Here is a 26,490-nt window from a genome sequence, read left to right on the forward strand (position 1 = left end):
GGATAGACTGTAGTACAGACTCTTTTGTTCAAAACGTAAGCTGGATTTTGAGCCAAAATTTGAAGAAATATTCTTGTTTTGAAACAACTTAGGAAAAACGGAAGTTTTCTGTAAAAGGCATGGATTTAGATAATTTATGTTTCTGTTGTGGTTTTTTGTCTGTGAATAATAATAATCCTTCAATGAAAAAATATCTAAAGTAGTACAGTTTCAGAAAAATTCCAAGGAACAAGTCCTATAATATCACCATTATTTATAGGGTATTTTAATCCCATAAGGGACCAGCCCCTTTATTTCACTATTATTTTTATGACATAGTTTATGAAATGTCATACTTTCATAACATCTATTAAAAGAATACTATGGCTGAAAGCCAAATCCACGTGTTAGTAAGTGCTGAAGCAGGACAACAGCCCTGCAACTTCAGAGCTTCAGCTCAGGATTTCTGTTGTGAACAGTGACTTTCTGATTTTCCCACAAGATTTTACTTATATTGCCATATATCTAACTGTTATACAAACAATATTTTCATATTTAGAGCATCTCTGGAATATTTGGCATATATTACACCATTTTACTGGGGAGTAAACAGACAAAAGTGAATCCCCACAGTTTCCACTGATGATCTAATTCAGACACCTGAAGCTGAATTTTCAGAACATTTGTTAAGCTCACAGTACCACTTCATTGGCTTTGCTGATGATGAACACCCAGCTTTCCTGCTGAACACCCAGCAATCCGGCATATCCGCCCCAAGGGACTTAAATATGTTTGGGAAATTCTGATCTAACTTGTCCAGCATCACATCAGTCAGTCAAAGGCTAAACCCCCTCAAGAGGAATCCTCAGGGTCTGTAATCAGGAGACCATTATTTCTCGCCTTCTTTCCTCTCTCTTATCCATAACATGTTCTACAGCTTCTGCGAATACTCAGAATCACAGAATCGTCTCGGTTGGAAAAGACCTTGAAGATCATCCAGTCCAACCATCAGCCCAACACTGACAGTTCCCAACTACACCAGATCCCTCAGCGCTATGTCAACCCGATTCTTAAGCCCCTCCAGGGATGGGGACTCCACCACCTCCCTGGGCAGCCCGTTCCAACGCCCAGCAACCCCTTCTGGAAAGAAATGCTGCCTAATATCCAGTCTAAACCTTCCCTGGCACAACTTGAGGCCATTCCTTCTTGTCCTGTCGCTTGTTCCTTGGTTAAAGAGGCTCATCCCCAGCTCTCTGCACCCTCCTTTCAGGGAGATGTAGAGGGCGATGAGGTCTCCCCTCAGCCTCCTCTTCTCCAGACTAAACCCCCCCAGTTCCCTCAGCCGCTCCTCGTACGACCTGTGCTCCAGACCCTGCACCAGCTCCGTTGCCCTTCTCTGGACACGCTCGAGTCATTCAATGTCCTTTTTGTAGTGAGGGGCCCAAAACCGAACACAGGAATCGAGGGGCGGCCTCACCAGTGCCGAGTACAGGGGTGAGATCCCTTCCCTGTCCCTGCTGGCCATGCTATTGCTGACACAAGCCAGGATGCCATTGGCCTTCTTGGCCCCCTGGGCACACTGCTGGCTCCTGTTCAGCCGGCTGTCAATCAACCCCCCCAGGTCTGTCTCTGACTGGCAGCTCTCCAGCCACTCCTCCCCAAGCCTGTAGCGCTGCTGGGGGTTGTTGTGGCCCAAGGGCAGCCCCCGGCATTTGGCCTTATTGAAGCTCATGCAGTTGGCCTCAGCCCATGGCTCCAGCCTGTCCAGGTCTCTCTGCAGAGCCTCCCTAAATAAAAAACTCATACCAAGGCTGAATGTTTTGCATTACAGAAATTAGACTAAATCTCAGTCTTCCCTCTCCACTAGGTAGACAGCTGTGTTCTAAAAGAGCCAGGATGCAATTATGTAATTAAGGATAACATCTGCACAGGGGAATGGAATTAATGTTGAAAGTGCAATGTTATTTTTTTGCTTTTCCTAACTTCTGACAGCTTGGTTTTTATAACTGTAAAGCTCTTTAAAAAGTCTTAAAGGGTAACTTGACATGTTTGTTTTAAAAAAAATCAACTCAGAAAAAAAAACACCAAAAAAAATCAACTTGAGAAAAACTCAATCAAATAGAACAATTAAACCCAGGGCACAGTCCTTTAAATGCAACTACAAGCTCCAGTAAACTACTGTATTCTAGATCAGCTGCTAGAGGAGAAAAAAATGCGTCCTCTTATAGTGCTCCTGAACTGTTTACACCTAACAAACCTGCAAGTGTTTGAGGAGTTCCCTGATGGTTGCAGACCCTTCCTTTCTCTGCTGTTCCCAGTACCCATCACCCTTCAACCTCCAATACCCCTGCTCTTGCCATGCACCAGACCAGGCTACAGCTCCTTCACGTTGCTCAGGTGGCTGGCAGGACATTCTTGAGCATCCAAGAAAGATTTCCCTGCTCCCAGATCTGTTTTCCATGCCTCAATCTCTTTGTGAAGAAGCAACTGAAGGGAAAATCCTATTTGGTTCTTACATCCCTGGAGATGCTGTGTGCAGATTAACCGTACGAGGAGGGTGTCTGACCAGCACAGGCAACACAGGGGAGCCCTGGTAGGACAGACTGTGCCCAGCACACACAGCCCTGTGCTGCCAGCATCTAACAGCCCCCACAGAGCACCAGACCCAGCCATGGGATTTTACAGAACAGGAGGAGCTGCAGCAGACTGCCATGGTAACACAGCCTCACTGATTCCCAGCCACTGCCCTGAAGAATTAGAAAAATCTCAGTAAAATAGGGTGGGAGACTATTTTTTTATTTTTATTTTTTTTTAAACAGGGATAGAACCATGCATTTTCAGTAGCCTCATCCTGAGAGACAGCTAAGTTATTTTAGCTGAACTTTCCAGCTGTGCCAAACACATAGCATGGAACACATCAGCTCAAAAATGACAGTGTAATGGAATGATAGAGCATTTTCCCTGTTGCTTATAACAGGAAACATAAGGTGGTCCCAACTATAAGCACAGCTACCTGCTCCACTTACAACAGTATGCCTGCACAAAATAAAATTTAAAAAAAATTTAAAAAGCTGTCTTTGCAAGCTTTGATGACAAAACATGAGGGCATCCCAGGGCATCTGAGGACACCCATCAGCAAAGTCTTTTTTAGGGAGCTGAACTGGTTCATGAGTTTGAATACAAACAACAACCCATTAAACAACACATATTTAGGCTAAACTCTTGGCACATGACAACAAAAAAAGTTAAAGGATCACCACAGAAAGAATTATGGCCTAGAATCCCTCATTGCTTTCCGAAGTTATCTTCGAGTGAGTCTCTAGGGAAATTTTTACATTGTTTTTACAGCAAGAGTACACAGAAAATCTGTCTTCTCCTATTTTGGCATCTTTGCTGAAATGAGAAGCCAAATAATTTGTACGTTCACTGAGTGTTCATATAGAATATATACAAATTATTCAGCATCCTTTAGGAGGAGAAAGCAGAAGGGTCAAAATAACAAGATGCTGGGAAGATGCCAGGAAGCTGCTGCCCTATTTTATTTTCTAGATTTGCATTAGTAATAGGTGCTTTACAAAAGAAGAGCTTTTAAGTAACATTATTTAATATTCTTAAAAGAAGAGAATTTAAATAAACTGTAATCCAAACAGAACATTTACAGTTAATTTTTTTTTCTGAATAGTCAAAGTGCTGATTGCCTAGGCCAGGCTCAGTATTTTCCATACTTGTCAGTTGTGGTCAAAGTTCATTTCATGGAGAATGGCCAGAACACAACTGATGGACCAGCTGAGAAAAAACTTTCAAGTAGACCTACCAAAAGCCTTGTGCACCCCACAGCTTGGCCATTTTCCTTCAATTTCATGCCTCGGATTAAATAAATAAATAAAAATTAAGATACTTTTACAAGCTTGTTCTTAACTAAGAAGACAAGAAACTCTTCTACAAGAAGAAACATAAATTTGCAACTGTAAGAATACAAATACTACCAAAAACTGGTGAGGTTTTCCCAGAATCTCTCTTGCTTACTCCCTTCACATGGCTTGGTTTGTTTTCACTTCTGTTGTCAGGACAAGTGTTCCCATTAAATAACTGAGTGTGTTGAGGTAGGAGAGAAGCTGAATCTAGAGAGGGAGGAGGTCAGGGATTCGCACCCCACACACGTAGGAGCATCCTCCTCTCTTGCAGAAAGAAGCTGCTGTTCTTCTTGGGAAGAACCAGAAGCACCACACACAGCTGGAACACAGGGGGAAGAGATAAATTTAGGAAGATAAAAGCACACGGGGAGTTTAGTTACCTCAATGTTTATTATAGCAAACTGGAGATATAGGTCAACCCCCTGTCCTGGAGCCCTCAGCATTTCGAGGCAGAGAAAAAGTTACAAATTGCTCAGACAGCACTAACTATGCAAGTAATCCACGGAGCCCGCCAAGGAACACATGTGTTTCAGGCATAAATTGTCCAATCTATTCCTTTCTGAATTAACATCTGTCATCATGACACCACTCAAAATGACTGAAGACTGGATCATATTAACAACCACACATCTTGGATAAATATTTACTGTTCAGATTTTTTTTTTTTCCAGTTTAAAGAAAAAAAAAATCAGATAGCAAAATTCCTGGAGCTGTGAAAGGGGATTCTCTTTTCAGCCACTGATAGAAAGCATGTGATTTTATTTACAAAATCAAATCAGTGTTTTTCCCCTCCTCTGTGAGTCTTCACACTGCACATGGGTGAACTCACAGCATCCTGTGGTGTTGCAATGCTTTCCGAAGGGCTCTTCTGGGGGGTTTCGTTATGCTGGAGGTTGCTCACCTCAGAAACTCCGCAAAGCCTTCTCCCTTGGGATGCAGAAACAGATCTGGCTCGTTGTGCCCCAGGAAGAGAGAAGTTTGCTGTGACCCTTGCAGACAGCTAGATGAAGCAAATAACTTACTTCCACAAAAAGCTGTCAAGGGTATTGCTGGCTTGCTATCCTGTTGCTCACAGTCAGCAAACGGGTCATGGAGAGTGAGGACAGGCGTTCCCAGAGTCACAGAACAGCATGGCGAGATGGCAACACAAGAGTTGCAGCCCTGTCCTGGGTTCTCCCAGGAAACAGAATTTTCCCAGGTGCTGGATTAAATTGGTATTTCAGAAAAAGGTGTCAGCAGTCAGTGCTCACATCTGCAAGTCTGTCATTCAAGTAATATAAGCACAGATTTCTAGAAAATTACATCTGTCCAGGCTGATTTTATCTAGCTTCAGCTCCTAGCAACCACATTCTGCTATTTCTTATCAGCACTGCTTGAAAAGCCAAGAGAGGTCCTGCCAACATCCTCCTGGACATCCTACATAGCAAGAAGCAGTGCTCCCTCCATCAGCAACTTCTCCTTCCAGTCTTTTACTCTCACACTGCTTGAACAGAACTTTACCAAGATAGCCAGGCTTGATTTTAAGACTTCAAGAGCAAATTCATCAAGCCTGTAGGGCAGATGCAGCAAAAATAATTATATTGATATAAATGTGCTGCCTTTTTTGGTCACTTGCCTAGCTTCAGATATACTCCTTCCTACTAAATTAAAAGTCTTCTGAGAAAAAATGTTCCCTATAGGTAGATAGAGAGAGGCTACAAGCAAATCTCCCCAAAATCTCATGCATAAGCTAAATAAATTGAACTTAAATCTCTTAGACTAAGAGAGGCTTTGCATACTTCCAATGACTCCTGTAGCTCTTTACTGAAGCGTTAACAGAACATCTTTATTCCACGAACACTTGCATGAATAGCTGATACCCTCTGGGCAACGTCTCAGTTTCACCGTTGAAGATGTTCTCTGACTCTTCCCGTGTGCTGGATTCATAAAGCACTTCTCCAGTATGGAGGAACATCTGCTGCACACGCGGGCAATGCAACATCCTCAGCAGGCATCGGCTGCACTGCTGGTGAAGCCATGTACGTCTGGATGGAAGAGACACCCACGTGTCTGCATGGGAGGCCAGGTGGAGATGATGCCATGCGAGCTCAGCACTTCAGTGTTCGTTTGGTCTGCAAGGTGCCCTATCATGTACGTATGGGCCAGTGAACATGAATGTCTTGGCCAGCGTGCAACCGCCAGGCAGCAGTGAGGGATAAAAGGGAGGATAGAGTATACTGTGTGTTTTTGAGGCGGGGGAAATCTGAGAGTATTGTGGTGCAAGAGGGAGGCATGAGGGAGCAGGATATAAATCCACAGGCAATCAGCCAATTTCATTAGCTCTGCTGTTTATGGAATTGTGTGTTTCATTAAGATCAACATCAGATTTGGATGAATTTCTTTACATTGCCTCAGATATTCCAAGCCTACTTTTGATCAAGCAGCTAACCAGTACAACCTGAGTTTACATGGACTATCATGGTGAAATGCACCTACCAGGATTTGCATAATATTTATGTCTGAATATTGCCAGAGCCTGCCAAAGAGGGCAAGTGCAAAATGAGCACCCTCCTGATGCTTTTTCAAGACAGCTGTGCTAGCTCTTCAGCTGGCCTTCGCTCATGTTGGCTTTTCAAAAGAAGATGTGGAAAAACTGTAACGCTTTAAATGATCCATCTTTTTTGACTTTGGTTGAGTCATAGATGAAGAAAGAAGGAGCAATCAAATATCTAGGAAAGGACAGTGACTGTCAGTTGGATGGCAGCAGACAGCAGAAGAGATTAGAAGACAACAATTTTAGGAAGAAATTGTCACAGGATATAGCAGGTTAGTGAAGTAATCCCAGAAATTATGTCCTACTATGGCAATGATTCAGTCTCTTCAGGGGGTAAATTCTGCATGGGTATCTTCGTTTAAGAATGATGTGAAGGAAAAGGAACTAAAGAAGAATAAAAATCTGACTGGAGTTCTCCGATTTTCATATTACAGCTAGGATTACTGAGCCAGTAATGAAGATGATGCTGTCCTGGCAGATATGAGATAAAGGTTCTCTAAGGACTACTGAAGTCTAGCATGAGTAAAGGCTTCTCATCTTTTAATAGGGAGTATAGGACAAGGAAGACTGGAGTTAGGTAAGAGCAAGCAAAGCAAGGGCCAAAAAAATAGGACAAAAACCATGCATGGTGTGGAAATGACTGGAAGGGCAGGCACACCAACCATTTTTATTTTGAATTTTAAGGATAAACTCTAAAACTAGGGTAATCAATGATGTTATTCTTAAAAATATGGATACTTCACAAACTCTTGATACCTGGAATTTTTTCATCCAGAAAATAGTGTACTTATGGCTGTATTTTATCTTCTTCATCTGCCCCAGAAACTTAGGTGAAAGTGGCTACAGACTTGTGGATATTGATGACTATCCAATCCAGGTGTACAAGTTTTATTGTCCAGTGTGCATCCATCTGATAATATTAAATGCTATAAAGGCAACAGCATCAGAGCAGCCCCTGTCACCAACTGATGCTTGACAGTGCACTTACAGACACACTAGGTATGTCTGGGTGGGAACAGCTCTCAGCTATGTAGTGACCTGCCTAATCTTATTACACTGTTGCACGCAGGTATGTATGAAGGGCAAGCTCCAGCCTGTACCTTCCATACCAACAATCTTCCTTTGGGAATCTGGCCAGGAAGTCTCCCCTAAGGCCCACATTGCAAACTGGGTCATTTGTCTACAGAGGTTCCTGTATGGTCCTCATCACAGTACTAGCTGAAAGCTTGTTAAAGTTGTACATTACAGAACTAAGGTCTTCTCCCTCCTCTGGTCAGCAGGGACAAGACTTTGTACGGCCTATTTATGTATTTTCCAGCCTCTCTTTAACCGTGACTGGAAAAAAACTGACTCACCTTCTCTCATAGGGCACCAGTTCATACTTCTTATGTCTTCTGGAAATGGCTCTGGTCCCCTAAGCCAGTCATAGAGCAGGATTTATTTTTTCATATGCAAGTCTTTCTTGGTTCCCTTGGGCCATTCCCACCAATGCACTGCATTGAGGGAGCAGGTCCTGACCATGGGAGCACAACCCCTCAGGCAGTATGGACTAGCCTTCTGCACAGCCAGAGAGAGATATCTAAACCTAAAATCATCCAAGAATCATCCCAGAAAGACAAACTAAATCCCAGCTACTCTCTGTCAAAGGAATATGGAATATTCTCCACAGAACACATCACACAGACTCTCCCAGCTCTTCTTCTCAGTCAGAGACTTGGTAGGAGCCAGAAGAGTCTGCCTCATCTTTTCACTTTATTACAAGGAATTTTCTCTGCTTCAGGATTTAGTAATGGTTCAGTTGAACCATCCTGATGAGATGATATTTTCTGCTATCAGTTCCTCCTAAAAACCCCCCATGCTCTGTGAGTGAAAATGGCCTTTTGTACCATGTGCTAGAACCACAGGACAATCACCCCTGAAAAGGCTTTCTTGCCTCGTCCCCAGTGCAAGCCTCATCACGTCCTTTATGCATGTTGGCTGCCTTACTCACCAGCCATGCCTTCCTATATTATACTTCTGAAGGGATTAGTTATAATCTATATATGGCTATTTAGGTGAAAACTCAAATATTTGAAAGAAATGGGACAACCCTTAATCTGACTTCCCAATTCAGAAGCGTCTTCACATTTATGATGGAGCAGCAAGGCCAGCTTCGGTCCCCTTCCACACGAGTCCAGGGAGAGCAGGAAGACACAAGGCAATGCCTACCCAGGCATATCTCTAAGCAGATGGGCTACAGCTCTGTCTCAGCACAGGATCAAGCATCACAAATCTGTAACCAAGCTTTGCAGTCATAACTCATTAAGACAACTAGTGGTGGATTTACAACTCCACCAAAACCAGATGAAGTCTTTCTCACAGTCCTTTAAAAACTGAAAAGACCAACTGTATACAAAATATTTTAAAGCAACAAGCTCCTGGGAGAAGGAAAGGGAAAGAAAATATTTGCAGTCCAGAGGCAGACTCTAGAGTGAAACTGCCAGTGGCAGTGGCCACTCCATTTGTCACCAAAGGCAAGTGACAGCATTAAAAAAAGCAGGTTCCCCCTTCCCTAGTCCATACCCAGAGAAACTGGCTGCTCCAGTTCCAAACAAGCTGCAAATACACACATGTGGATGAAGCTTTACTTGGGGTTGGACAGCAAGAACAGATTCACAGCCTCACTATTTCCCTCAAGCCGACAGGAGGAGCATGGTGGCTCCTCAGGTTTTTTTCAGGGATGCAAAACAGCCCACAGGCAATGCTGGTTCAGACTCTGAGGAATCCACAGCGTACTGTGATGTTCACAGTCTGCCCTAGCAAACACACAGCATGACAAGGCCATTAACTAATGGAAGAAGAGAAGCTCTAAACAAAAGCTCAGCAGACAGTGAGGGCTCTGGCAGCAGTCTGGCCTTGGCTCTAGCACAGTAACATAGTCTGATCAAGGCAGGTAGGTATCATAACATACATTTTAGTAGGACTAGAAGTAACCTGTTGACTTAAAGCAGAAATGTAGCTCCCAAGTAAAAGGTAAAAAAAAAAAAAGTACACTGCTGTTACATCCAAAAGATCTCCACAAGCAACAGTCACATGCTGTGACAAAGGAGGAGGGGTTATGGTATGCCCACAGCTGGAGTCTCAACATCTGCTGGAGGACAACTGCTTTTCAGATGGCATCGCTGCTGTGTGCAAGTTGTCAGAGGCATGTCCCTGCAAGGGACAGACAACCGAACTTGGCCTCGCTCGCAGGCAGGTGCTCACTCGCTCCTATGACTTTTGCTATGAAAAGAGCTTCAAGGTGCCTCAGGCACTTACTGCACAAGTGACTCCTCCTGGCAAAGGCTGCAGAGATTCCTGCTGGAAGCATCCACAGGCTCATTACTATATGAGAAGGAGGCTTGTGAGCTGCCAATTTCTAGTGAAACCTTTGCCCTCACTTGGCTGCTTTACCACCATGTGCCAGATGTTCAGGGAAGTGAGCCCTAGCAAGCAAGAGAGCTCCTTCTGATTCACTAATGACAGGCAAAAAAACCACCCTGGAATCAGCCTCAGCACTGAGCTGTGATGGTTGGTTTGCATAACTAGTGCTTGTAAATTCCTCTGTTTCGGGAAGCATCTACTCTCCATACAATAGAGAAACCTTCAGCTTTTGACCATTATTTTAATAGAGCAGTACATGGCCAAACCACCTTCCCCCTACAATTCCTTTGGTACTCTGGGTGTTCAGAAGAGCTTCTGTCACTAAAAGACCTGTGGTGATGCAGGACACTACAACAGTGGGAAGCAGGCGAGGTGGGTCACAATATATATGTGTAATGTTTCTTGGCAAAAAGAACAGTACAGAAGAGAGTGTAACTGTTCTGAGTGACGGTCCATGAGTAATCCACCTCTGGGGATGCACTAATAACAGCCGTTTAATCGGAGGGGGGGTGCCTGGGAGCGTCAGCAGGCTCTTGCAGCAACAACTGCAAGTCAGCACTGCCAGAGCAGCCACCACAGATGCACGAACAGTTCACATCTGTGACCCGGCTGCAATAATCACGGCTTCATGCGGCTGAAGGCTGTGGGACTCCAACCCACTTCCTTTCCACTTGTACAATGACATACTAGGTCAGCATAGTGCAATACTCCCCTTTGCTAACCACGTTACCTTTCTCCATACCACACTCTCTTTCCCTCATTTACTTGCAACAAGCGCAATTATTTTCTCCTTCAGTTTATGGTAATGCTTGTCAAATGACTGAAATCAGATTATCAGGGTTTTAGTGGCTCAGGTTTACCCACTTTTCCCTTCTTAAAGACAGATCTATACTCTCCAGTCATACAGTACTGCCCTAACTTGCTACAAGACTTGCAATTTTGAGTGCCAGCTCACCCAGAACTCTATGATGGAGACTGCCTTTGTTTTTCTGCTGATGTTGAATATCATCACAGCCAAACCTATTATTTTTCTAGATTAATCTTTTCTCTCAAGTTTTTAGTTGCTTTCAGGTATTTCTGGTTTAATGAAATAAAAAGCAGCCAAGCTTTTACTTTTTCTTTGGTCTACATTCTACTGTTCCTCTTTCTGCATATAGTGCCGCCCAGGGCACTGAGGCATCACACAGATCTCCAGAAGGCTGTTGCACCTGACATATCAAATCTTCTGCCTCACCATTCTGCTGCTGCTTCTGCACCACACTGATTTCTTCTTCCTTGTAATATGTCCTAAAAATCCTCAGCTCCACAAAGCACTTATCCCTTCCTTAGTATGCAAGTGCTGCCAAAAGACTAACATAACACAGAGCAAATCCCTCTCAGCTGCAGGGAGAATAAGCTTATCTGACCACTGACTCCAGCAATAAACAGCCATTCGCCTTTCATTTACTCTTTCTCAGATAAACTCCCTTTGATTTCACTTATTCCAGAGACAATTAAGTGAGGATCCTAGTACCTAGCCCACAACCTCCCATCAAGCAGGTGCAAACAGCTCCATGTTTGGTGTCTGAAGGAATTCAGAAAGTCCTATACCCCACCTGTGACACTACCCTGGACATATGCAGTTGCCATCAACATTCAAAGCAAAGGAATCATCAAAGGACCGAGTTTGGCCCATTTTTTTGAGGAATGTGTCCACTTCCACAGCAGTCATGTTCTTTAGCAGGATGCTTCCATTTCCCTTATCTCTATCCTGAGGTCAGACTCCTGACTAACTACTGGTTTGCAGTGGGCATGAGGTATGACAGAGGGACAGGCCTAACATCAGCTAAGGAATAACCAACAGTGGCATAAAGAGCTCCTAAGTCAAGCAAATGAGTCTAGATGAATCCAGGAAAATAAAAAACTCCCTTTTCTCTGGAAAATCAGCTGAGAGAGAAACAGAAACTCTCCAAAGAGAGTACTGGGCAGGCATTTGTCATTTTGAACCTACCACATGCTGATAAAAATACTAACACTCACTACCAGAACAAACAGACGCCTACGTCTTATTCCCACAGCACTTTTAGTTCTCCATCGGGTCATTTCTTCTAGCTAAGAGACAGCACTTTTTGCATTGGTTTCCACTAGAAAAAGCAGCTGTGCTAGCCATCTGCTTGTAGCTAAAGCCAGTGACAGCAAGATCTCAGCCTCAAATAGAGATCAGACTAGAGAGGACAAGACAGATGTTTTCCAGTCACCTGGACTGTCTCCTAAAGTATTCAATGAACTGGCTCAGCAGCCTCAAAAACCAGCAGTGATTCCCTTTCAGAATTTGTCTAGAACAGGTAGGGTGTCAAAGGACTGAAAAATGGACAAAAGTAATGCTTTAAGAAGGCAAAAAAAAGGGAAGAGAGTTGATTTATGATTTCAATTCTCAGAAGAGCAGGCTTCATTATTGATAAGCACTGAAAAAAATAACAAAGACCGAGGAGCAACGCAGGTGGATTTGTCAAGAGCAAGTCATTATTGGGGAAAAAAAAAAAAATTCTTTATACAGGAAGAAAATTATCATAGGGGATAAGCAAGACATGAACTAGAATTCAGTAAGGCTTCTGACATACCTCCTTCACAAACACGCCAAAAAATGTTATTAATGATACTACTGTGATACAAGTTCAGAAGTGGCCAAAAACTATCCAGGAGGAGTTCTAGTGGGCTCACTGTAGAAATGGAAGGATGTTATTACTTTGGAGTCTGCCTAGGAACTAATTTTGTTTGGTGTTTTCATTATCAACCTGGATGATGAAGTAAAAAGTATGTTTACTAAATTGCAGAGGACATGAATCTGGAAAGAATGGCAGGTATGCTGGAAAGCTCTGCCAAAAAAAACCTGGCAAACTGGAGAAGTGCTCTGGAAGAAAGAATCGGTAGGGACAAGTGCACAATGCTGCTCACTGGCAGGAAGAGCCAACAGCACAAACACAAAGGTGCAGAGCTGGGGAAGTAGTTGCTCTTCAGCTCTTCCTGAGACCTGGAGTCTCAAAGAACTGGACCCTCATCTTCAGTCCCATGCCACTGTGGAAAAGGCAGTCAAAACAGCAGATGTAAAAAGGACGAGAACCGCAAGGCTAGTGAAGCAGCCGTTTGCTCCTTTCTATTTGCTGTACTTCATACATTTTTGGGCACTGCTCTTTAAGAAAAAGATGAATCAACTGCAGGCATTCAAAAGAGCAACAGGAATTAAGAGATCTGGAAAACATCACCTACAAGAACTGAAAAAACCGAAGTGTTTATTCCAAAGAAATGAAGGATAAGGAGCCAACCGCAAGAGCATTGAAGTAACATGCAATGCAAGAAGCTCAAGTTCTTTCTGCTCTCTGCCAAGCTGGGCACTGAAGCACTCAGTTAAGATTACTGCAATTGCTCTCCCAAGTCTTTTAGCAAGTTTTAACAAACTATTTGCTGCATCCTTCCAAGAACAGGGGATACCACATTAGTGATGACTGCATGACTACAAGCATCAGGTGGAAATTCAATTTGTTATGAAGTAGACCAACCCATCCTTTGAACTTCATGCTAAACACTAAGAGTCCCTACAACTGTGTTCAGGTTGCAGGGCACAGATGCTGCCATGGCTTTCCCTTGCCCAAAATGAAGAACACAAGCATGCCATAAACCAAAGAAAATTACTTTTGACTCAGTTATTCATGTTATGAAAGCCCACTTGTGCTTGCCCAGAGGCTCGACAGGTAACTTCATCTGTCTGGTACTAGGAAAATACTTGGAAGGTGGTGTCTGTGTGAAACAAGAGCAAACTATGAGCCCTTAAGGCCACCTGTGTAACAACCCTATACAACTATATTCCCAGACTGTTTCATTCTGTATATGGTGAGCTGACAATCTCCTCTTCATGTCTCTAAACACACAATATATAACATCCCATCCTCTCAACATTAATCCATTTGTCTGGTTATTTGTTGAAAAATTGTTAGGAACATTTGAAAACAGATACATATGATTTGTAAAACAAGAACCATACCCAAATAAAGGGCATTTATTCTGGATTTCATGACAACAGATAAAGACAAACCATTCACTGAAAGAGAAGTCAATGATTACAACCTGATTCCATTTAGGATTGGGGGAATTACAGAGAACATTCCTGACTAGTAACAGATCCATGGTACTTCAGAAAGGCACTGACTGGGACAAAATATTTACATGGGGAAAGCAGTGGATTCACCATTTCAGTGTTTTAAAATTAGACTTGATACTGTCCTTCTGGGTGACACTTTAGCCATACACAAACTGTGAATCTCAGTACAGCAATAACTGAGCAAAATACAATGGTTTGTGCTATTCAGGAAGTCACATTAAGTCTGTGGACTGTATGTTTCAAGAAGCTGTGCTGCTGCTGTCTCCTCCCCTCCTGAGCCATCACATCCTTATATCCCCAAAACTCCCATTTCATCCCCTTGCCATTGTATTTTTCCTTCCTCTGCTCTGAAGTCTTAAGAGTCCATAAAATCCAGGCAAAATCTGGTTCTTTTATATACTCTTTAAAATAAATAAAAAATATTATTGTTCATAGTACACATTAACATAATCTTGAACAGAAAGCCTCATCTGTGATGCAAGGTCAGGTTACAGAGAGATGTCTTTGTAAAACCTGTGTAATTAAAGCTGAAGTCCGTGGAGGTAAAAAAAGCCTCTGTGTGTCCTATATGCAGCAGGACACACACAGGAATTCTCCTCAGACCAAAACATGTCAAATATGACTGTGATACCATGTTTGCCTACCGTTTCTAATTAGGTGACCTTCACAATATCAGCTGACAGTTCTTACCACTTTCTCTTTGTAAACAATGTATTTCAGCCACTTGAAATCCTGCCATTTGAATCCTGCCAGAACAAACAGGGAATCCTTCTCATACTGCTCCATTTTCTGGATTGCACCTTCAGGATATGTGATCCGGAGAGTTGTCTTGCCACCCACATCTTTTTCAAAGCCCTTCACTGGAGCCGAGTTCAGCCTGCAGGGCAATCAGAGAAAACTCTGTCATGGATTCCCACTTACACTCCTGTATGTTGATGATAAAGTGCTGGGCACGAGCTCCCTGTACGCAGTTGTTACAGCAGCAAACATTAACTCTTGCAGTTCTTCATCACAAACATTTATGAAGCTTTATACCAAGGGACAACAGTTTAATTAAAAGCTATTTAAACGATTTCATTGAATATTTATAATGCAAACCATTTCTGTGTATCCACTCTTGTGATTTAAATTGGGTTGGAAGCTTTAGAAAATGAAACTGAAAAATATTGTCCTTGCAAATTTAGAGTTACAAACTAAACATTAATATTTTAACATCCCATTGCTCCTGGGATATCTTACTTGGATTCTGCAAGACTGTGCCGAAACAGAGGATGCAGCTTCATGGCAGTTTAAGTGAACTGAAACTGGTCTCATGCTCCAACTCCAGTGCAGAGCTTACACTGCTCATCTTACCTGCAGTGAGATTGTTTAGGGAACTAAGTCAGCTAAAAATTAAAAAAAGAAACAATTTCCACCTGGTTTAACTCCCCAAACTGGCCCATCCAGAGGTGGGCTGTCCTGCAGTGCCAGTGCAGAGGAAAAGGTTGGGCTGCGCAGCCGGGGTAAGGCTCAACAGCACAGCGGTCTCACTGACTCAGAGGAGTGTCTGCTGTGGAAGTCCATCCCACTCTGAAAACACTCAAGCAGACACACAACTTTGCTCCTGGGCATGCCGGTTTTTAAGGGAATGCTATGTATTTAGCTGTGCTTTTCTTCAAACACCCTTCAGAGACAAAGTTTTTTCCCTTCAAAAACCAAACTGCTCTGGCATTAACAGCAATGATTGCTTTTATGACATTAAAGTTATTCAGAACTTCTATTCAAAACTAGAAACTCAAAGCTGAGGAAATTTAAAGTAACTTGGAATACAAATCTTGCTGACATCAAACAGCAGCCCCTGATGGAACAGCACTGCCTGCTTGAATTATTGCAGCCTTCTTGACTTGGGGTAGTTCAATATACTGGAAAGTGCTTATGGACTGCAAATTTTGCCGTGTAGGAATGTTAATGAGGATCTGGATTTGTCTTTTTCAGCCCGGGTAAGCATTTTAGGTGGGAAACCTTTTAGTAGAAAAAAAACCCTGTATACCATCTGAAATTTTATTCAGAATTAAGAGAATAAATTCCTCTGTATTTTTAGTAAAAATACTTCATCATTAGGAAGAAAATATTAAAGGGAAAATAAGAATCGGCACCACCACAACTTATACAGGAGACGAAGACTTTTTTTGTGGTTTATAAATCCTTGTTTTGTACCTTGACTTTGAGGTATTTAGACCTGAATGCCTGCAAAAACAGTGCTCCCAGCCAGTCCAATTCCTTGCTTTGTTGCTGACAGTGTGTTCACACATCACTCGCTTTTGCTATGGGCATTATTTAAACCTCAAGGCATTGTGTCTCCTTGGGGTAGATGACCCTACATGATATAAAAGCATGTGGCTCTAAAGGTAACAGATAAATACAACAAAGTACTATGTAAAGAAAGCTAGCTATACATATTTTCATCTGTCTTCTTGAAGCTGAGGGGAAGGTTAGTGTCTGCAGTCATTTACAATGTACAGCTCTAAAGTGTAGCTCTTTAGGTGGATTCTCCCCACCCCCAGCTGCTGGGTTCACTGCTTTGCTGCTTACCTTGTTAAAGCTCCCAAAACTTGGGACCCCTACTTTGTATCTAGACAGGAAACAAAACAAACCATTTTCCCAAGTAAAATGAACTCCAGTCTCCAGCAAAGGGCCAGAGTGTGAGTTGCTGACAGACTCATAGTGATGCTATGACTCTAGCAGTCCTGCTAACCAGCCAGCACTGTCAGCCCCATGGTCACTGCCCCAGGGGCAGCACAGGCAACGGAGCAGGAAAAGTTCTGGCAGCCACAGCCTGTGTTCATGAAGGTGCGAACTACACAGCTTGAACCCTTTCTCAGGCAGGACATGCTCGTGGTTATAAACACAGTTAACTTAGAAAACCTCAGTTAGGGTGCCAGGCCTCCTCGTACTGCCCATGGTCTGGCAGCTTTCTCCATCAGAATTTTCAGAGTTTTTCTGTCTGTGTCCACCAACAACATACGGACCTTAGAGACACTAACTCCTAATCTTGCCATCACGAAGATCCTCTCAAATATCACTGAAGTATCATAATCAGGTGAATCCCTATCTCATCTAACCAGGAATTCTGATACATGCTTGTTTTGCCCTTATCTGCAATCTATTCTAAGGAGGCATTTCAGAGCACCGATGACTGACTGCTGCAAGAAGCTCCTGCCAGGTAAACAGTGTGACAGCTGGGAATAACATCTGCGCTGAAATCTGATAATATCCAGTTAGAGGAAAACAGTAACTAACTCAGTCCAAGCTGGTTTAGAACTGACAAAACTGATCTGAATCTCTTCACCACAAGATCAAAATTTCTTGGTGCAATTAGTGATCCTCACACGGTAACATGAGGCATCAAAAAACTCCACGTACTGCTGGATCACTCCTTTGTCCACAAATTTATCACATTTTTCCCCTTAAAATTCACCTCCTAGGTCCCAAATCTGATCCTTCAAAGAGTTTTGCAACCCATGAAAAAGGATGCTATAACACACGGGACTTCCCCAGCTTCCGCAGGGGTATAGGAAGCAGTTTGATATATTTAAGAAGTCTTCTCTCACCTCCTCAGTCCCACATCCAAGCACCTGGCTTCATTTAACCTTTATAGTTGACTTTTCTCTCCTTTATCCATTCCACAAACAGCACAGGTGTTTAGCTGCCCTCTTATCCTCTCAGCTTGCAAACTGACTTAGATTTACTGATGTGGAGAGAAAAGGTTGAACTTTTCCTTTGGAAATTAAATAGTGGACTTTCTGATGTAAATCTTAGTGGGTGGCTTAGTCCAGATGGATTGAAACTGTTCTCTTGCTACTTTTTGAGCAGTCTGAGCCCAAGAAAAGGCTATAACTGAATTTTAATTCAGCTCAGATAACTGCAAGTCACCAGACCATGACGGGTAGTAAGAGCTCTTTGCTAACAAACGATAGTGGGATGAACTAGAAGGGCTGTAAAAGTTTTATCCTGTTCTGAACAGTCATCCCTGTGTCCAGAGCATTGCTGGGGAAGCAGGGAACCATTCACAGAAACAAAAGACTGAAAGGGATCTTCTTGGTCTTTTTGTCCGGAGTTAGAGGGTATTTATTACTCTGTGCATGTTCTATTCTTTCCTCATGTGCTCATTACTAGTATGTGGGAGAGAAAGGAGACCATGCTAAGTGATACCTTCATTGTGCCTTAAATTCTTTTACTAATCCCTTTTTTTCCACCTTAGCTAAGAATTTGCTATTTGCCACCACGTCTCATGGCTGACTAAAGTTCAGAGAGATGATATCAGCTACATTCCCTTTAGTACGAAATCACTTATCTTACTAACGAAAAAAATTACTAACTTAGACTATGCTAAACCAGTTTTTATAAACTTATACTGTGGTTTATCCCACTTCTCCTATTTACCATTGTAATATTTTGTAACTCATAATTCAGAACCTGCTATAAAGATCTGCATTTTTTTCAAGTCAGACTAATGGGTCTGTAGCTCCCTAGAGCGTGTCCCCCCTCCCTCCTACACACAATCTCTCTCTCACTCTCCATTAGTATAGGTACTATGTTTGTTAATCTCCAGTCACCCAGAACACCTCCCTGACTTGACAGATTTATTACTAAGAGTTACGACTAGACCTGTGATTTCACATATCAACACATTTTTCAATCATTCTGAGATGGTGATGATCTGGGTCCTCAGCAAAACCAAGAAGTCCTAGCTTTGTGGTCCTTTCCGCTCCTGTACCACTCTGCTTCTGCTCCCTTATTCAACATCATGATCTGCAGTGAAACAGAGGCAAAGCATTCACAGTTTCTAGGGTGCACCTATGGGTGTTTAATCATTACTGAGTCCTAACTCATGGAGGCTTACTGCCTCCTAAGACCGCATGCTGCACCATTCTTAGTTCTTCCCATCCTAAATGTGAAGTGTAGGTCCCAGGGAATACTACACATGTATGAACAATAATACTTCCATAAGCTACCTAGGGGATATATCTGGGAGCAGACCCAACGGTGTTTTACTGCTTCACCACAGAAGGACATCACAAAAGCAGCAGCTTTTAGAAAGGAGCTATGAAGAGAAGGTTCAAGTGGCATCACAGGAGGGACCACATTCCCAAACAGTACTGGAAAATAGAATGCATGAGGAGTGCCTTTACTCTTTGATGCAATCACCATTCATAACAAATGTTTATATGCTCTTGGTTTTCTTCTCCCCTCCATATTAGTTAATGCTTCCACGCAAATGGATACTGTCACTATTGTAGTTTTAATGTTTGCCTGCATAGCATGTGAACTGATACAGAAACTGAATATATGACAAGAAAACTGTGACGTCAAAGACTCACCTGACAACAACATCATAGTCATCAATCTTTAACCCCAGTGACTTATTTGCAAGTACTCCACCGTTTCCCACAATAATACATCGCCGGCAGCTGAGACTGTGAAAGAAACAGAGGAAAGAGGTAATATTTGTAACATAATTTCAAACACACCAAGCTGCACATATTTAGTTGCACCTGAGAACTACGGGAAACCTTTTGGAATATTAAGAATTAAGGGGAGAGCAGAGATACACTTGATCCCCAGCTCACCCCATCATGCCCAGGCATTACACGTGATAAACTGCTTTCAACACCTCATACCATGTGTGGCCTAATGAGATGAGCTGTCAGGACAAGCAGCTCCTCTCCTCCCACACCCCTGGTATGATGGGCTTGAATCAAACCCATCTGTTTACTTAAACCTTCTCATTATTCATTTAGCACTGAAATAACAATAAACCAAAGGCTTAGCGAGGAAGTCCTCTCTCCAAGTAATTTTCTGAGTGCAGGCATATCTTGCCAGGTTATCTCGAGTGTGCTCACCTTGCCGAGTGCAAAATTGCTGCAGTTATCATAAGACTTCATAAGACAGAAAAACACTAAATGGATAGAAAAAGGACCGTCCCCCACTCCTGTCCAGTAGGAAACATATAAGGAGACACAATGGGTGAGGAAGGGGAAGGAAAATAACCTTGATTAACAAAGAAACAGGAAAGAGAAGGAAGAGAACAGTTTTTCGTGGAACTGCAAGTCACGAGAACCCTGCAGCAGATGTTTAAAAGTGATTTCGTTTTGAAGACAGAGAGAGGACATCTTTCCAGCCATCTAATCCCAAACGCAGCTGGCTCTTCTGGCAATGTGCCTCCATCTCTGGTAGTTCACTGAAGGAATACGTGTCTGCAGAGCCTTTTTCGGAAAGGGTCCAAGGCAATCAGTTGTTTGGAGCAGATCTCTGAGCTAGAAGGCCTTCTTAGTCCCAGGCACAGCAGATTTGTCTCTTCTAAGACTGTTCTCACTGTGATCAGTCTAAAGAGCCAGTGTGAGGAAAGCTCTACTTATGTGGGGTCTGTCTTTGCAGAGCAGGGCTGGAGCGCACTTAAAGACTCAGCTAAACCACGGAGGGTTACCCTGCTGACAGAGCCATTAGCTGGAGATATGCACAGAATTAACAGCACCAAGAATTGCTCAGGAACAGCTTCCCCAGCCCAGATAAAGTTTCACTGCAGATCCCATCCTTTCCAAAAGAAATAGCCTCCTCAAAAAGATGGACATATTAGCCCAGTGTTCATGTCCCTAAGGGCCAAAGTGTGGATGTTTGTGGTAAACAAATCACAATAGAGAAAGAACTTTATAGACAATGGCACAGAAATAAAATACAGTTCTAGCAACAAGGAGAAAGCAGAGGCAAGATCTGGTTCAGGGAAGGGAGTCAGCTCCACGTACACCCAACTGAGTGAGAAAGATGGTAACAGCTTTGTCAAAACCTTTAAGAAAAAGGTGCTACAGGAGGGAAAAAAGACATAATTCAGTTCTGGCCAGGTGAAATTTCAGATGCAAATATGCTCTTTTGATCATTATGATAAGAAAGTTTGACCTCCTGAACAACAGCCTGCCGGGTGAAATTCTGTAATTTCTCTACCCAGCTGTCTCTGAGCCATGACTTTTCTTAATTTTATGTTTTGAAGAAGAACACCATGCTGAAATCCAAAGGCTGCAAGCTATAGATACTCCCCTCGATCTCTTTCCCCACTCACTGTTAGGATGCTAGCTCTTACCAAGTTTGAATACAGATGTGTTTCAGCCTCAAACCACTTAATCGCATTCTTCTCTTTTCTGCTAAATTAAAGCACCATCTACTGTCAGCAGTCCCTTCCACATCTGCATGTGATCCACTTACTGACAAACCACTGTGTGTAAACATCTGCATTTAGGTGGATAATCAGTCACAGGTCAGACTGGTAAGCATGAGCCGCTACACATGAGATGAAAGAACCAGTTCCACCAGTCTCCTTTTCGTGGCCCTGTTCCCACACAGTACTGGTAGACTAATCAAAACCCATTCTTAATTTTCTCCTGACCATACAAACCGGAGCAAGCTCATCACATCTCTTACAGTATGGCAGCTCTCCTAGGTCTTGAGTCATATTTGCAGTACCTCTCTGAACCATTTTCAACTTCTCCCCAGATCTCTGAAGCACTGACTCTAGAAGACCAGCATGCGGAGCTAATGCTGCTCAAAGCAGGGTCCCTTTTACACAGAGATTTTATATACATCATTCCAGTGCTCTTTTTTACAGTCACTCGTTTGCAGAATATAATCCTCATCTTTTAAGCATGATCTTCATTGTCACCTCTGAGAGGCCTGACTTTTGATTTGGCTCCAGTAAAGGAGTGTTCAGAGAAGGGCCCTACAAAAAGGTCTAGACCGACCCAGCCCTCCTACTCCTTATTTTCCCAGTCTTTGGCTCTGGTAAATTTTTCTAGTGTGATTTTACATTTCCTCCAGATTGGTTTTAAACATTGCGAACACCTGCCAGCAGGATTACACTAGAAGTGTCACTAAAGGATTAATTCTCAACCCTGACAGTAACTTTTTAAAGCTGTGTGACATATCCCATTCCTAAAAAAGGATATGTCTACAACAGCGTTGAGTAGAATCAGAATATAATGGACTGAGACAAATAATGAATGCCTTTCTTTAAAAGGTTACCTTTATCAATATAGCTTCTAGTTAATCTAAAAAAAGATACCCTCTACATGACAAGATTCCATTTCCACAAAACCTAAGCTAGCTCACATCAATTATGCCACCATTCTAGCCCATATCTAACTTTCCAGGATTTTTCCTGCAAACCCAAGCTAATCAACTTACGTCCACCTCTCTGTCACTTCCCATATTTCTCTAGGAATGGCACAACATTTGTTATTTTATCTACCATTCAAAGGAGGGTTAAAAAGCAAACAGTAATAACAAAAAGAGTTATTTAACTCTTTAATTTTTTAACAATTTTTAAACTTTTTAACTCCTTAATCTTTAACTCTATAAATACTCTTCAGTGTTTACTGATTTAAAAAGACATATAATTGTTATTTAACTGTCCTCACGGTTAGTAATAAAAATACACAAAGTATTTAATTGCTGCTGTAAAAAGGGACAACATAATTTTCTCTTTACCCCCCAAAATGAAACAAATATTTAACTGAATGGCTCTATCTTTACTTTTCATAACTGATAGGTTAATCACCTTTTCCCAGCTTCATGTCTGAACCACTCTTACACCCTCATGGTCTTGACATATTCACATAGGTTCTCCTTTTTCCTTAAGTTCACAGATAAGATTTTGCATTAGTATCTTTTTGATGCTAAGGTCTAATCTTTGATCTTCTAGCAGCTTTTCCTTAAATTTCTTTCAAAAGTACTTGTCACAAAGCTGGAAGTTGCTGTTGCACACTCAGAAGGCAGTACTCGGGTGCAGATTGATTTCTTCAGTTGCACATGATGAACATATGGTGAGTCTTGGTCTTTGCCTGGGTTCTGCACATCAGGTGTGTACATTGAGTTTGGGCAGCCAGGACTCTATGGCAACCAGGCAGAAAGGTGAGCTGGCTTGGTCTCACCAGTTTTACAGTCACACTGTGGGACAGTGAGAAGATTGCAGGGCCACCCTGATGGCACTGTGAAAGAGAAGCATTTGGCAGGGACATCAGGCACCTGACCTCACACCCCGACCAGAAGTTTGGACACTTGGGACCAGCATAGTTGGGCTCCTTCACAGCCAGCACCAACTGATGGTGCCCTAGCATGGGAAACCTGCAGTGTCACTGACGGCTCCAGGCAAGTTTCTGGCTGAAGAAACACACCATGCAAGCAGCATCGGTTACAGCTCAATTGTTTCTCCATAAAGAAGTGCGCAAACACTTTTTTGTTTACATAGTATGTCAAAAGCTGTATTTTTTTTCCAGGAGAGCTCAAGGACTGAACACACACATCAGACACAGGCCAGGTTCCAGTTTGCTACCAGGGTGGTATGAAGGAGGGTCATGGTCTTTCCACACCAGACAGACTTTCCCTAAAGCCCTAAGCTGGGAGCTGCAACCAGGTGTACAGCCTCTTGACACAGATGTTCAGATGTTGAGTTCATCAACACCAAAACTGGGATTCACACAGATCTTCTTGAACAATATAGCACTGTAAACACATGTATGTGTTGTAGCAATTGCTACTTCCTCTTCCTCTCTTATCAAAGCGCTTCAGGGATTTGTCAGGGGAGAAAAACCACAAAGCCCTCCTTTACGCAACATTGGAACTAAAGGCTTTGGGGAAATATAACAGAATAATTTAAAAATACATGTTTAGTGTAACTGGTATTTAGGGAAGCTTAGCATATTTTGGTTTGATCTGGCTGCTGCTACTTAAACTGGTGCTGTCAACCTGAGCCTGAGGGACACACACATCTCTCCTGCTCTATCAAATTCCTCCCTCACTTGTTTATATACTGTATTAGTAAAGACTGAGCTCAAACTCTGTTTTCCTTCATTACCACCTGGAGGTAATACAAAAGAGTTGGTCAAGTTTTTATATTTATGTCTTTTCACAGGAAATTTACAGGTCATCACCAGAGATTTAACCCAAAATCCACTGAAGTCCAGCCAGCAGAAGAGTCATGACCAATTTGCAGAATGAGGGACAGGCTAATGGAGGAGCCACTAAAGCAAGCGGTGAAAATGTCAATGATATAAATGAGCCTGGAAAAGCCAGAGGGAAAGAGAACACTTAAGTGTCAAAGACAAGGCCCACTGCTTATCTGCGTTGGGGAGAAAGGTGTGCCAGCTCTGAACGAAGAGGACATTGATTCTAGAGAAAGTCCCCTGGATCTCCAGTCTTATCCAGAAAAGCTCAAAGCTGAGTTGCAGCTACCTTCACAAACTCAACTGCAGCTTTACCTACCTCCTACCCTGGTGCAGAAGCAGGTTACTATACGCAGTTCAATGCAAAGGTGCCATAATAAAGAGTCATGAAGAAAACTAAGAAAGCACGGCATCACTTACACTATGTTACAGGTGTGAACTGTAGCATTTGTTCACATGCCCTTCAGCTGCTGCAAGTTATTAACATAGCTCTACTCACAATGGAGGGATTAGTCGGAGCGAGCTGGCAAAGCTGCTTTGGGATGATGAAAGGTGTACACATACCCGGAAGGATCGAGTTTGCCTCATTTTAGCACCATGTTGGTACATTGTGTCAGGAAAGGTGCTTCAGGATGCCCTTTTGGCACAGGTATAATCAAACAAACAAGTTCATTTCCAGGGTTTATGAGAGGCAAGGGACAGCTTTGTGAAGGACAGAAATGGAGAAGCTTGGGTGGGGCCAAAGACCAAAGGCTTGGTGTAGATCCCCCATTATACATTTCTAATCCCCTCTTTCCTTCCTATGCTCTCACGCACTGCTCTGACCTCACCTCTTCTGTCTCTCCCACCCTTCCCCTGGGAAAGCTGCATTCAGTGCATGGTTACATGAACACTTGCTTCAATAGGCTCGGCAGCACTCACCCTCCCCACCCATCCCCAGCCCTCTGCCTCTTGTGCTGCCGTTGCAGCGCTGTGCCAACACAACTCTTCAGTGGGAGGAGAACTCTGTAAATGAGGTTACTGGAATGACCCAGGTTAAGAGAAAAACTTTTAAACTGGAATCCTTTCAGTGACCCACTTTAAAATCCCTCTTCAAACAATAGCAGCAGCACAAGGAGAAGGTAGGGAGCTACAGTCTGAGAGCAGGCAAAAGCAGCAAATACACCTTAGACTGGCTTTGGCAACAGAGAAAATGTTGGTGTGAACTCCATCCTGAAGAGAATGTGAGCCTGAAGCTTTTTCCCTACTGCTAGAATCAGTCCAATAGACTTCTGAGAACCTACAAATGGAAAGGTTCACAAAATCTCCTAAGTCTGACCCCTTGTACCACAGACTTTAGCTGTGTCTCTTATCTAACTCTTTCACAATAAGGCATTTTTTCAGCTCTTATAGAATCATAGAATGTTTTGGGTTGGAAGGGGCCTTCAAAGGTCCCTTAGCTCAAGCCCTCTCCAGTTGCTCCAAGGTGGTGAGATAAGGGGAGAGGTCTGGACTTTCTCCTTGACCAGTGATCAGTAGGGGAATGAGCCAATCCCCAAGGCCTTGCTCCCAGCACATTGGAGCTGCCACAGAGAGGAACTGTTGGGCTCTGCTTTGAGCTTGAGACAAGATGAGAAAATACCTAACCTTCCCTCATCAGTCAGTTCCATCAGCATTTCTGGAATCCAAAATGGCAGATAGTCATTGCTGCCAGCACTGTAATTCATCGATGGTCATGGCTGAAGAACATTTCTGGAAGCATATCTAAGTCTTCATCTATGCCCTACTCACCAAGCAGGTTTCCAAGAGCAGCACCACAGCAGCCTTAACACCTCTTACAGTACCCAAGCTCTCTCTCACAATAACCTCTGTTGCAACTTCATCTACCTAGTGCTTTAGGCTTTCACTTTGCACCTTGCTATCCCAAGCCTTTCTTGTCCCCTTCTCCCACATCAGCTTCAATTTTCATCTTAAGACCTGCTCACTTGGAAGGGCTCTGGGAAGTACTTGACTGTGAGGCTTTAGATACTACTCAACCAACATCCACTGCTTTGCATTTATCACAAAAATCTCAGGCATTTTGCATATGTTTCATGAAGGCTTGAGTGTTAGGTCTTTCCTATCTCTGCACCAAACCCATTATAAAGAACATAAAACCAAAGTAAGAAGCTCATGCTAGAGTGGCTATGTTTCACAACCTCCTGAGGAATGACTTTTAAAAAACCTGAAACATTCCACTCCTCAAAAAACAGGTGAGCAGCAAGGGTCACAATTACATTAATCTTCACTGCAAGAATCTTCCACCTGCCTTCTGTCATTAATACTAATTTCCCATGAGCAACCTTCTGAAAGAATCTATACATGGATTTTTCAACAGATTAAAATCTCAACTCTCCAACCAGAGCTGAGATAAACCCCAGATGGGCAAGACTCAGTTGTGTGCAAAATCTTTAAGAAGGTCATTTGTAAAATGATTTTGCCTTCTGGACATCATTTCTCAAATTAATCCAAACTCTGAAGGCTAACCCTATCTGGCATTGCTGTGAGGCAAGGCAAACTTCAAAGCAACCTAAATTAGCA

General features: G+C 42.8%; 1 protein-coding gene across 7 annotated transcripts in view; it reads right to left on the bottom strand.

Annotated features, from left to right (window-relative positions):
* The window catches only part of ST3GAL3 (ST3 beta-galactoside alpha-2,3-sialyltransferase 3), a 189,228-nt gene that overhangs the window by 34,588 nt on the left and 128,150 nt on the right, over positions 1-26,490 (bottom strand). For all 7 annotated transcript variants that reach the window (XM_074906359.1, XM_074906356.1, XM_074906358.1 and 4 more), the window contains 2 exons: positions 19,324-19,419; positions 14,654-14,840 (listed from right to left, as the gene is read on the bottom strand). In XM_074906359.1, coding sequence (XP_074762460.1) covers positions 14,654-14,840; positions 19,324-19,419 — 283 coding nt within the window. The remainder of the gene's footprint in view (positions 1-14,653; positions 14,841-19,323; positions 19,420-26,490) is intronic.

This window comes from Athene noctua, chromosome 5, assembly GCF_965140245.1.
Source record: "Athene noctua chromosome 5, bAthNoc1.hap1.1, whole genome shotgun sequence".
NCBI classification, from domain to species: domain Eukaryota; kingdom Metazoa; phylum Chordata; class Aves; order Strigiformes; family Strigidae; genus Athene; species Athene noctua.